Consider the following 12,362-nt stretch of genomic DNA (forward strand, 5'->3'; position numbering starts at 1 on the left):
TTCTTTCCTTTTCCCAGCCATGGATCTCCTCACTTGTGTCCCAAACAGTAGCCACCTCTACCTGCTTTCTTCAGTGAAGTGTAATTTAGTTAATTCACCTTCTCATCAAACCAGAAGCCTTCTGGGACAGAATATGTGTTGGAGGTTAGGTGTAACTCCCTGGAGGGAGTCTGTTATGCTAAACAGAAGTGTCCAGTTTCAAGATTGACTCTGCCTTCAAAGATCTAGTGCTCTGAAATAAGTGGAGCAATCAGCAGGTATAGTAGGAAAGGGGTAGAGTATACAATTACTTGTTGGGGAATGTTATACAAATTCTGAGTAAACTTAGGGTTCTGAGATGGACAAAATCAGCCTGAAACTGAATTTAGAGGAGGACCAGGATCTGGACAATAGTTACTCATTAAGTATTTTTATTAACAATTTGCATACATGTACATAATGTTTTTTGATCATAATCCCCTCTTGTTACCATTTTTTGTTTCTTTCTTCCTTTCTCTCTCTCTCTCTCTCTCTCTCTTTTTTTTTTCCAGATAGGGTCTCACTCTAGCCCGTGCTGACCTGGAATTCACTTGGTAATCTCAGGGTGGCCTCAAACTCACAGGGATCCTCCTACCTCTGCCTCCCAAGTGCTGGGATTAAAGGTGTGTTCCACCCCCACACCCCCAGCTTTTTGTTCCTCTTTGCCCCCGGCACCCCTTCCACTGAATCCCTTCTTTCCAACAAATCCCTCTTCTACTTTGATTTTGTGTATGTGAAGCAAAGATTTATCAAGAGAACAGTGAAAAAGCTGCAAAGTGTCAAGATAAGGATGTTTAGGATTCCATCCAGGTTCCAAGGAAGAAATGGAAAGGTGAAAATGAAAAATTACACTTTTTGAGTTACAACACAGAAAAGCAGGCAGGCTCAGCAGTGAAGAGCTTCAAGCAACTGCTTTTTTCTTTTTTAATTTCTCCCTCCCCCACCATCCATGATGGAATGTTTATGGGCCCAATATTGTTCAAGTCTTATGGAGGTAATGACAGTCACTGGGAGGTCAGGAATGCAAAAGCCATATTATGTCTGGAAGACAGAGTTCCTCAGTAGTCCTCCCCATCCTCCTCTTCTGTGATGTTCCCTGAGCTTGGGAAGGGTGATGTGGATGTCTCATGTAACACTGAGCACTCCAGTTACTTCTTCTCAGCATTTTGATGAGTTTGTGGCTCCCTAGTAGTCACTTCCAACTGCAAAAAAGAAGTTTCTGTAACCAAAGGTGAGAGCAGCACTAATATATGGGCATAAGCACAAATATTTAGGAGGGAATTTAATGGGCACAGTATTTCTATTTAGCCAAGACACAGTAGTAGCTTCTTCCCTCCTTGTGTTTTTGACCCCTTCTTCCACAGCTTTTGACTGCTTTGCAGTACTGGTATAAATTCTCTCCAGTGAAGTGAGCCTCGAGTCCAGAGAGTAATTGGTTACCTGCATAACAGTCATGTCACTGTTGCACCAGTCAGCACTTGTGGTTGGAACCCCATGAACTCATGTGTTCTGAATGCTTGGTCTTCAGCTGATGGCAATTTGGGAATTAGAGCCTCCTGTAAGAAGTGCACCACTTGCCAGTGTTTGGCACACTCTCTTGCTGCTGTTGCCCACCTAATATTGGTCAAGAGGTGATGTCCAGCCTTTGCTCATACCCTATTTTCTGTTGCCATCCTAGAGTTTTTCCTTGATTCTGTAAGCCAAAATATTTTTTTTTCCCTCCCACAAGCTTCTTTTGGTCGGGTGCTTTGTGCCAGCAATGAAGCTAACTGCAACAGCACTCAATAAGTATTTGTGGAGATTTCTAACAGGGATTCTTTCCCATGACTACTCTGCATGCATTCACATTTTTTCTTTTTATTTGAGAGAGAATATGAATGAGACTGAGCACGCCAGGGCCTCTTGCCACTGCAAACGGACTCCAGATACATGCTTGGCCCTTTGTGCGCCTGTATTTACTTTGAGTACTGAGGAATTTAACCCAGGCTATCATGCTTTGCAATCAAGTGCTGAGCATCTCTCCAGCCCAAATTATGCATTTTTCAGGGACAAGATTCTCATTTTCAGTCCTTTAGAGCTATTACTTTCTTTACTGGGGTAACACGAGGCAGGGTCATGTGCAAGATTAGCTAGCTATGAGCTCCTCCACGCTTCGACGCAGTTTTCAATTCTGTACAGGTCTCCAAACAATGGAAACCTGGTGTCCTGAATCTCCAGTGGCCCAATGCACCTCTAAGAAGAGTGTGGTTCGAAGAATCCAGGACTGGGTATCTTTACCTGGCTTCTGCAGGTAGGCCAGCCTTGTTGCCTGTATTCTGGCCATTTACAGTCAATCGGCTTGCTGCTGTCCTCTCAGTCTCATTCTTTTCATTCCTCTTCCGTGCGCCTCCATTTCCGACTACGCCTCTCTTCCCTTTTGGCCCAGCTCGGCTTCCGTCCCAGATGATCCCTCCCCGAGGCGGCCTCCGCCTCCTCCATCTCCCGGAGCTGAGCCACCTCCCCGGTCAGTGGCGCAGCCCAGGAGTCGGTGTCGCGGCTAGTTGGATCGTGGCGGGGGCCGAGCGGGGGGCCATGGAGAAAGCGGCCCGAGGCGCTCTCCACACCGACTAGAGCAGGCCGCGGCGGCTGCCCTGCCGACGCCATGGACCGAGCCCCAGCAGACCAGGTAGGCGGGCCGCGGCTGGGCGGGCCGGGCTGGGGGCGCCGCGGAGGGTCGGGTGGAGCGCTGGCCCCCGGCTGACTTGCGTCTGCCACTGCCGCTGCCGCCCGCCCGGCCCGGCCCGGCCCGGCCCGCTTTGTTCCGCCGCCCTGGCAGGGCGGTCGGCGTGAGGAGCAGCCCGAGGCTTCGAGCCGCCCTGCCTTCGGGAGGAAGGGCTCGAACTTGAGCGCACCCCCTCCTGTTGTGGAATGTGTTTTCGGGGTGACCTAGCCTTTGAAGGCTTCTTACCCAGAAAGAGCCGCCGACTGCGCCTACCAGAGCTGTGCTCAGCCGAGCGGAGCTGTGCTTCTGCACTGGCCTAGAAAGGGATTCCTTTGAAGAAACGATCGATATTCATGGTTTCTCCTTGCTTCCCATCTAGTTGTTTTGCAAAAATAAAGTTTCCATTTTAAGGAGCACTTCATTTAGAGCCCCTTTTGATATGCGCACCATGAATAATCCCATTCGTGTTCTGTTTTATTTTCATTTGCAGCAAATTCTTGGTTATACATGCTGGCAGGTGCTGGGAGTCAGGGATAATGACAGTAAAAACAATCGACAATAACAATTCCCCCCCCCCCCCCAACATTTTCCAGTATTAAGTTCCCTATGAATCGACTTAATTTAATTGGGTAAGATTTTTGTTCATTCTCCATTTCCTCTTCCAAGGCTTTGCCCGTTGATGAATTATGCAGATTGTTGAAGGAAGATTTGTCTGTTAATTTTACAAGTGGCTAATTAGAACCCGAATAAATGGGATAAATGAGATGTAGTATCCCAAGTTCCTGTATATGTCTACTTGCAGTTAACACCACTTTTGGTTTCAGAATCACAGTCCTTGCATCCAAATAACACGGTTTTCTAGTTGTGTACTTTTATTTATTTATTTTGAGACTCTTGTGTTGCACTCCGGCCACTGTTTCCTAGATTGAAGCAATCCAAACTCAGTGTCCCAGCAAGTGGGACTATAGACATGTTTCATGATGCCTTCCTGCCCAAGTTTTATTTATTTATTATTAATTTGCGAGAGAGAAACAGGCAAATAGATAGAATGGGTACACCAGGGTCTCCAGCTGCTGCAAACGAACTCCAGGCGCATGCACCATCTTGTGCATCTGGCTTATGTGGGTCCTGGGGAATTAAGTAGGTCCTTTGGCTTTGCAAGTGCCTTAACCACTAAGCCATCTCTCTCCAGCCCCCCCCCCGCCCCCTTTAAAAGAAAGAAGAGGCAGAAGAGGAAAAGGAATAAAAGCTTTATGCCAACACACTGCTGAAGACAAATTAATTTTATAAGGCAACGCATGAGTTTTTAAAGGAAAATTGATGTGTAGCCTCTTAGCAAATGCTTAGCTGTGAGCCAGCATGGTCTTTAAGAGCCTGTAGCCAGCCTTCAAGCACAATGTTTTTGTAATTTATTTGCAGAGAGAGAAGAGAATGGCATGTCAGGGCTTCCAGCCACTGCAAACGAACTCCAGATGCACATGCCCATTTGTGTATCTTGCCTTATGTGGGTACTGGGGAATCAAACCTAGGTAGTTAGGTTTTGCAGGCAAGCATCTTAACTGCTGAGCCATCTCTCCAGCTCCCAAACACAGTTTTTAAATTAATGTGTTTGAAGGCATTTTGAAAGACTCCTGAATCACAAAGGTTGACAAGGGACTAGGAATTTTTTTTTTTCTTTTGAGTTTTTCGAGGTAGGGTCTCACTCTAGCCCAGGCTGACCTGGAATTCACTGTGTAGTCTCAGGGTGGCCTCGAACTCATGGTGATCCTCCTACCTCTGCGTCCCAACTTCTGGGATTAAAGGTGAGCACTACTACCACGCCCAGCTTTAGAAAATTTTTTGAGCCACTTCCTTGTATGTGTGTCACTAATGAAAGGGTTCTACATTTTGATCCTTCATCAAAATGCCAGAACTGTATCCAGTAATACTGGCATGTGTATACTTAGGATTCCTTTCATCCTAGAGGAAATGTAATCAGTTGTTTTAGATGGCAACAGTTAGCTGTTTGTGTGTGATTATCTTAATAGCAAGTATTACAAGCAAATTGTTTAGAGAGCCTCTTCCTTTTTCATCAACATCCTTCCAAAACCTATAGTTTATAAAAATTAGAAAAAAATATTCTATTGAAGACTCCCCTGTCCCCCAGTATTTCTTGCCTCAACCCAGCCTGACCCTAACTGGGAGAGTAGTTTAGAACTCCCTTATTTCACTCTCTCCAAGAAACCATGCAGGAAAGTAAGGTGACTGCCTGAGTAACGCATTAGGCAGCTAAGTCTGTGGTTGGCCCAGAAGCAGTGTGCTTCATTTTATGTGTGTGTTTTTCTGGGGCAAGACTTCATTACTATGAACATATTCTCAGAGGTGTCCATCATTTTAAAAAGGTTGAGAATCATTAATTGTAGATGAGGGACTGAGATTTCTCAACATTGTGAAATTCTTGGTTCCACTATTCCATCTGGTAGTATAGCTGTTCTGAGGTATTTGGAATTTACTTTATATTTCTGCTACTGAAAAGAGTAGATAAGTAAATGTCATTACAAAAAAAACACTTGCCAGGCATGGTGGTGCACGTCTTTTAATTCCAGCACTTGGGAGGCAGAGTAGGAGGATCGCCATAAGTTCGAGGCCACCCTGAGACTACATAGTAAATTCCAGGTCAGCCTGAGCTAGAGTGAGACCCTACCTCAAAAAACCAAAGACAAGCAAACAAACAAACAAACAAAAACCCCTAAAACAAAACAAAACTTGTGCAAAGGTATGTGAAGAATAAATCATAGAGTTCATTTGCTTATAAAGGGTTAGTGTCTTGGGTAAATTTAGGGCAGTTTGTATATTTTTAAATAGTGGGCTCAGAAGCAATAAACACTTGAGGTTCATAGCCTTTTATATTCAGTAATCTAAATAGTATCTTAATCTTTAGTAAACCAGCACCAGGTAAATTCCCTTAAAACTATCAATTATTGGTTGCTAGCCTCTTTAATTCACTGAAAAACAAACATGTAGTGAGCATTTGGGGTTTCATGCAGTGGTGTTCACACATAAGAATATAGAATTGGGGCTGGAGAGATGGCTTAGTGGTTAAGCGCTTGCCTGTGAGGCCTAAGGACCCCAGTTCGAGGCTTGGTTCCCCAGGACCCACGTTAGCCAGATGCACAAGGGGGTGCACACGTCTGGAGTTCGTTTGCAGTGGCTGGAGGCCCTGGCGTGCTCATTCTCTCTCTCTGCCTTTCTCTCTGTCTATCTCAAATAGATAAAAAAAAAATTTAAAAAAGAATATAGAATTGACTAGATTGTAACTGCTTTAAATAATTTATGAAGTTCATATAATACCAGCACTTCAAATCAAATGTGTAGTCAGTTCTCTATACCTGCAGGTTGTATATCCTTGGAATCAGCAATCTGTGGATCAAAAAAGGGAGCAAAGCTGGGTGTGGTGGTTCATGCCTTTAATCACAGCACTCAGGAGGCAGAGGTAGGAGGATCACTGTCAGTTTGAGGCCACCCTGAGACTACATAGTGAATTCCAGGTCAGCCTGGACTAGAGTGAAACCCCGCCTTGAGAAATGAAACAAAAAAAAAGAAGGGAGGGGTCGTAAAAAATGGTTCATCCAAACCATATAAAGCAGGCTATTATTTCCTTAAACATCAGTATAAGAAATACGTGTATTGATTAGGAACTAAGTAATTGAGAGACTGGTTAAAGTATGCAGGAGGATATGCGGTTGCAGTGTGTAAATACTGTACCATTTTTTAAGTCCTGAGCACCCATGAATCTTAGAGTCTGTCCTCTCAGATATTGAGGGAGAACTGTATTTTATTCTATTTATTTGAGAGAGAGAAAGAGGCAGAGAGAGAGGGAGGGAGGGAGGGAGGGAAAGGGCACACCAGGGACTCTAGCCACTGCACATGAACTCCAGTCACATGAGCACCTTTGTGCATCTGGCTTATGTGGGTCCTAGAGAATTGAACCTGGTCCTTTGGCTTTGCAGGCAAATGCCTTAACCACTAAGCCATCTTTCCCGCCCGACAACTGTATTTTAAATGTTACCGTAACACATTTATTATACAGAATGCCTACTGTTGACCTTTTTTTTTTTTTATTTATTTACTTATTTGAGAGTGACAGACACAGAGAGAAAGGCAGATAGAGGGAGAGAGAGAGAATGGGCACGCCAGGGCCTCCAGCCTCTGCAAATGAACTCCAGACGCGTGCGCCCCCTTGTGCATCTGGCTAACGTGGGACCTGGGGAACCGAGCCTCAAACCGGGGTCCTTAGGCTTCACAGGCAAGCACTTAACCGCTAAGCCATCTCTCCAGCCCTGTTGACCTTTTTATGGGATGCAAATACACAACGTACCTTATTAGATTTTCAAAATAACACTTTTCAAATGAAGAGAAAACAACATTTGGAAAGTTAAAGAAGTCACTTTCAAGCTTTTGAGTCAAAGGCAAAAATAGAAAAATTGCAAGATATTTTATAAAAACATGAAATTAGCTGGGTGTATTGGTGCATGCCTTTAATCTCAGCATTCAGGAAGCAGAGGTAGGAAGACCATTGTGAGTTCAAGGCCACCCTGAGACTACATAGTGAATTCCAGGTCAGTCTGTACTAGCGTGAAAACCTGCCTCGAAAAACCAACCAACCAAACAAACAAACAAACAAAAAAACCTTATGAAATATGACTGAAGCTGTTCTGAGGCAAATGCATAGTCATAAATACTTTCTTTGTTAATCAGTTTAAAAGGAAAATAAAATCACCTGTCAAAGCCAAGAAGTTAGTGGGGAAACCCTCATTAGGACAAGACAGAAGATTAATGTGAAAACAGAAATGTAGTAGGCAGCATAAAAACCAATCTTAAATCAGAAGGCTGGTTTTTAGAAAATGCCGTGCGATTTTTTTTTTTTTTAATTTGCAAGCAGAGCGAACGAGCGAGGGAGGGGGGAGGGGAGGAGAGGAGAGGAGAGACAGGGAGAGTGGGTGTGGCAGGGCCTCTAGCTGGTGCAAAGAACTCCACATGCATTTGCCACTTTGTGCATCTTGCCTTTACATGGGCATTGGGTATCAAGCCTGGGTCTTAGGCTTTGCAGGCAAGTGCCTTAACCATTGAATCGTATCTCCAGCTCGTGATTTTTAATTGGATTAGATTTGACCTGTTAGAAGAAAAGAACAAATTGTGTGGGTAGAGAAGCAAGATTCAATGTCTGTATGCCTTGATATATATATATATTTTTCAGTGTTTTCTGAAGTCTTGCAAAACTTTCCACAACTGTGTTTTGTTTGGGCAAGAGGGTTACTTTCAGTCTAAGCCAGTATGAGCAGAAGACAGTATAGCCAGCAGGTGTCTCTTAGGTACTAATCATCTTTCAGGAACTATTTATCTGTAGCCATGGGATGTGAAATATCTTAATGTTTGACATACCATGTTTTTTACCTTAGCAGTGGAAGAATATGGAGGGTTTCCAGGATCACAATTTTTTCTGTGGGTGTGTGATATATGCTCTTGAAATTTCACAGTGGGAAAATGTCTCATTATGCTCTACATCAATTTCATTTTAAGTGGGTGTCATTTTTGTTGCTTAATCTGGGGAAATTATTTGCATTTTCATGGAGGTTTTCTTTGAGAAGTTTATTGCATTCTCGTGGATATGTGCTTCTTAGTAGTGTTTGCCCATTTTCCCTAAACTACTTTATTACCGTACTTTTCCAGAACATGTGTGCAATATGTATTTGTTACATAGGTGCTTAGTGATCTAAATGCATATCTAATAAACTTAAGGAAAGCTTTTATATTTTGATGTTCTGATAAATAGTTTTCTAGATTATTCATATCAAAGCCATTTATTGACATTTGCTTTACTATATACAAAATTAAAAATAAGTTAAATTGCTTAATGATTTTTTTTCACAGAGAAGTTTCTGGAATTGCTGTGAAGTTTCATTTAATATGGAAAATTCTGAGATGATTTCTGAAAGAATTTGTCCACGTAGATGATAGGAATTTTTCTTTTTGTAAGCAGATAGTTATGTAAGAATGATTAGTTTAGTTTAGCTTTAGACTTAATCCATATTTGTATTTTCTTTGTTTTAAATTAAAAAAATATTCGCAAGCAGAGACGGGAGAGAGAGAATGAATGGGTACACCAGGGTCTCTTATCACTGCAAACAACATCCAGATCCATGTATCACTTTGTGCATATGGTGTTACATGGGTTACTGGGTGAATTGAACCTCGGCCATCAGGTTTTACAAGCAAGCACCCTTAACTGCAGAGCATTCTCTTCAGCCCCATATTTATATTTCTTTAAGGCAAAAATTCCCTGTTATAATTTAGATAACCAAAATTATAGATTCTAAGATTGTATTAGAGGACGAAGCAGGAGGATCATGAGTTTGAAAGCAGCCTGGGATACATAGCAAGACACTGTCTCAAAAAACAAATATCACAGCAATAAAAAGTCATGACACTAAAACATGGAAACTCAAACTGAAATATCACTGACAAGTTGGTCCAAAACATTTCCCAAGACATTAGTCTTTGGTTTCTATGCTGATATTAAAATATTGCCAGATTTTGTTATTTACTTAACATATAACATGTATAGAATTTTAAGAGTTACCTGGAGTCTTATCATTGCTTTTTGGAGGTAATAGCAGGTGGTTTATTTTTGAAAGATAATGGAAGTCCTCAAACTACATAAGCAACTGTTGAAAGCATACAGAGTTGTATCTATAGGAGAAAGCTATCAGCCTGTTCCTACTAGTGACAGCTCCTGTTTGTGCAGAGGTTGATTGGAGCAGCCTGCCTCTCTCTTCCTCCTCCATCTCTCCCAACCAGAATCTAAAACAAAGGGTCATTTCAGTGTGAGTTTTATTGTTGAACTTGTATCTAGAATTACACTGAGAATGGAAACTGGTACAGGCTTTAATATTTAAACATAAATGCTATGTATATGTATAATGACAGTAGTTACAAACTATTAGTGGTACCTTTCCAGAAGTAAGTTCCTTAAGGTCATAAAATGCAGATGAAACTGGGTGTAGAAGTTGGTCACAACTTTTGATCTAGCAGTAATTTGTTACCAAAGTAATTGATGAGGCTTATTTGTTGTGTTTTCTTTTGGAGTAGAGGAGTCAAGAAAAGTGTTATTTTAAAATTATTTATTTACAATTATATTAATATAGATCCTTTTTTTTTTATTTGAGAGACACAGAAAGAAGATGACAAATAGGGAATGTGTGTGGATGGACCAGGGCCTCTTGGCATTGCAAACAAACTCTAGTTATATGCTCCACTTTTGTGCATCTGGCTTTACATGGGTACTGGGGAATTAAACCCAGGCTGTCAGGCTTTGAAAGCAAGCGCCTTTGACCACTGAGCCATTTCTCCAGCAACCCCCTTTTTTAGAGAGAGAGAGAGAGAATTGGTGCACCAGGGCCTCAGTTGCTGCGCTTGAACTCTAGACATGTGGGCCACCTACTGGGTATCCAGTTCTCCTTAAAATTTTTGTTTTTATTTATATGAGAGACAAAGAGGCAGGAAGTGTTCTTTTTTCATTTTAGATCATTTGGTGCACTCCTCCCTTGCTTTACCAAAAGAAACCTCAAAACAACAAATAGGCAAAACATCCAACATGTTTTAGTCCAATTGAGAGTTCTCATAGGCTCAAAAGGACTCTTATTATTATTATTATTAATATTAATATTGGTTTAAATTTTTTTTTGTTCATTTTAATTTATTTATTTGAGAGTGACAGAGAGAGAGAAAGAAAATATGGGCACGCTAGGGCTTCCAGCCACTGCAAATGAACTCTAGACGCGTGTGCCCCCTTGTGCATCTGGCTAACGTGGGTCTTGGTGAATTGAGCCTCGAACCAGGGTCCTTCAGCTTCACAGGCAAGTGCTTAACCTCTAAGCCATCTCTCCAGTCCTTATTTTTGGTTTTTGAAAATAGGGTCTCACTCTATTCCTGGTTCACTTGGAATTCACTATGTAGTCTCAGGGTGGGCTCGAACTCACAGAGATCCTCCTAACCTATGCCTCCTGAGTGCTGGGATTAAAGGTGTGCACCACCACACCTGGCTCAAGGACTCTTATTTTTAAGAGAAATTCTAAAAATTACTTTTTTAGTGTAGTTAAAATGTAACTTATTTTTCTTGTTTTTATGCATATGTATACATTACATAAAGCTAGCTTCCATTATTGTATTATTGTTGAAAGTCAAGTTTTTTCCTAATTGACAAGTCATTTATTAGTTTGATGTATTCTTTGTGAGTTTTTTGTTCTAATAAATATCACAGAGTGAGAACTGCTACCTTATATTATTAGCATTTAAAAGTAGTTTGGCTTCAGATTGAATAAGGAAACCAATTTAAATTCACTTATACTTGTGTTATTGTTACTTCAGATTTTGCGAATAGTACAAATGTGTATACCAGAGAAATTAGGTAGGGATAAGAAGATGGAGTTCACACTGCTGTGTAGTTCAGATTTGTTTCCAGTATCCCTTCTTAACAAGCACTTCTGTTTTTTTTGCAGTGGACTATGTTTTGTTTTGTTTTGAGGTAGTGTCTTACTCTGGCCCAGGCTAATCTGGAACTCAAGGCCAGGCTATCCTCAAACTCATGGCAATTGTGCTTTGGATTTCCAATGCTAGCATTATAGCATGAGCCACCACCTCTAGCTGACAGTGAGCTATTTTAAAATAATTTAACTTTTCTGAATAAAGGTTGTGTATTAAGTCTTGTGTTTAGATTTTCATGGGCTTGTTACTAGCCACTATTTTGAGAAAAAAGACCTATGTTTGATGGGAGCTTTTAAAAAATATATTCTAGGATATTTATTATTTATTTGAGAGAGGGAGGGAGAGAGAGAGAGAGAGAGAGAGACAGAGAAAGAATGTTCATGCTAGGGTCTTCAGCTGCTGCAAACTCCAGACACATGTGCTATTTTGTGCAGCATCTGGCTTTATGTGGGTACAGTGGAATGGAACCCAAGCCATCCTTTAACCACTGAGCAATCTTCCTCCACCCCCTTTTTTATTTGCACATGTGCATGTATGTGTGTGCTAGGATCTCTTGCCCCTACAAACAGAATGCCAGATGTTTGTGCCACTTTTTGTGCGCAGCATTACATTAGATGGCTGAAAACTGAACCCAGGATAATCAGGCTTTGCAAGTAAGCACTTTTATCCACAGAACCATCTCTATAGGCTCTGTGGTGGGAGCTTTTAATAAAACCCTAATGAGTGTATGGGGAAAAGTTCTGATTAGACCATTCCTTTTAGGGTAATTATTGAGTGGTGGTTAAACTTTGGCTTGCATTTCACCCACTTCTTTCATTAAAAAGTGTTTAGTATCATTTTTAGATTATACTTCTTGCATGGTTATCATTCTGCTTTTGCAGATGTACCATAGATTTCCTTCCCTTATTCCTCTCGGCCTCTACCCTCACCTCCCATGGGGCCTAACTGTATAGCCCAGGCTCAGGCTCCTGGTAATCCACTTTTTTCAACCTTCAGAGTGCTATAGTTCCCTTCTCCCCTCTATATATTTTTTTTAGTTAAACAATTTAAATCTGTAGCTGTGTGTAGTGGTTCACATCTATAATCCTAGCACTCTGAGACAGAGAGGTAGGAGGACCAC

At 41.6% G+C, this 12,362-nt stretch overlaps 1 protein-coding gene across 3 annotated transcripts in view; it reads left to right on the top strand.

Moving 5' to 3' along the window:
- The first annotated feature begins 2,173 nt into the window (after positions 1-2,173).
- Secisbp2l (SECIS binding protein 2 like) overlaps positions 2,174-12,362 on the top strand; it is a 71,441-nt gene continuing 61,252 nt past the window's right edge. The window contains exon 1 of one of the 3 annotated variants that reach the window (XM_045155940.1): positions 2,174-2,308. Coding sequence is in view for 2 of the 3 variants with exons in the window: in XM_045155939.1 (XP_045011874.1) it covers positions 2,660-2,683 (24 nt within the window). In the remaining variant the exon portion in view is untranslated. Of the gene's footprint in view, positions 2,309-2,451; positions 2,684-12,362 lie in introns of those variants that run through there. The other 2 variants (XM_045155939.1, XM_004669735.2) reach the window with 2 other exon arrangements.

This window comes from Jaculus jaculus, chromosome 8, assembly GCF_020740685.1.
Source record: "Jaculus jaculus isolate mJacJac1 chromosome 8, mJacJac1.mat.Y.cur, whole genome shotgun sequence".
NCBI lineage: Eukaryota > Metazoa > Chordata > Mammalia > Rodentia > Dipodidae > Jaculus > Jaculus jaculus.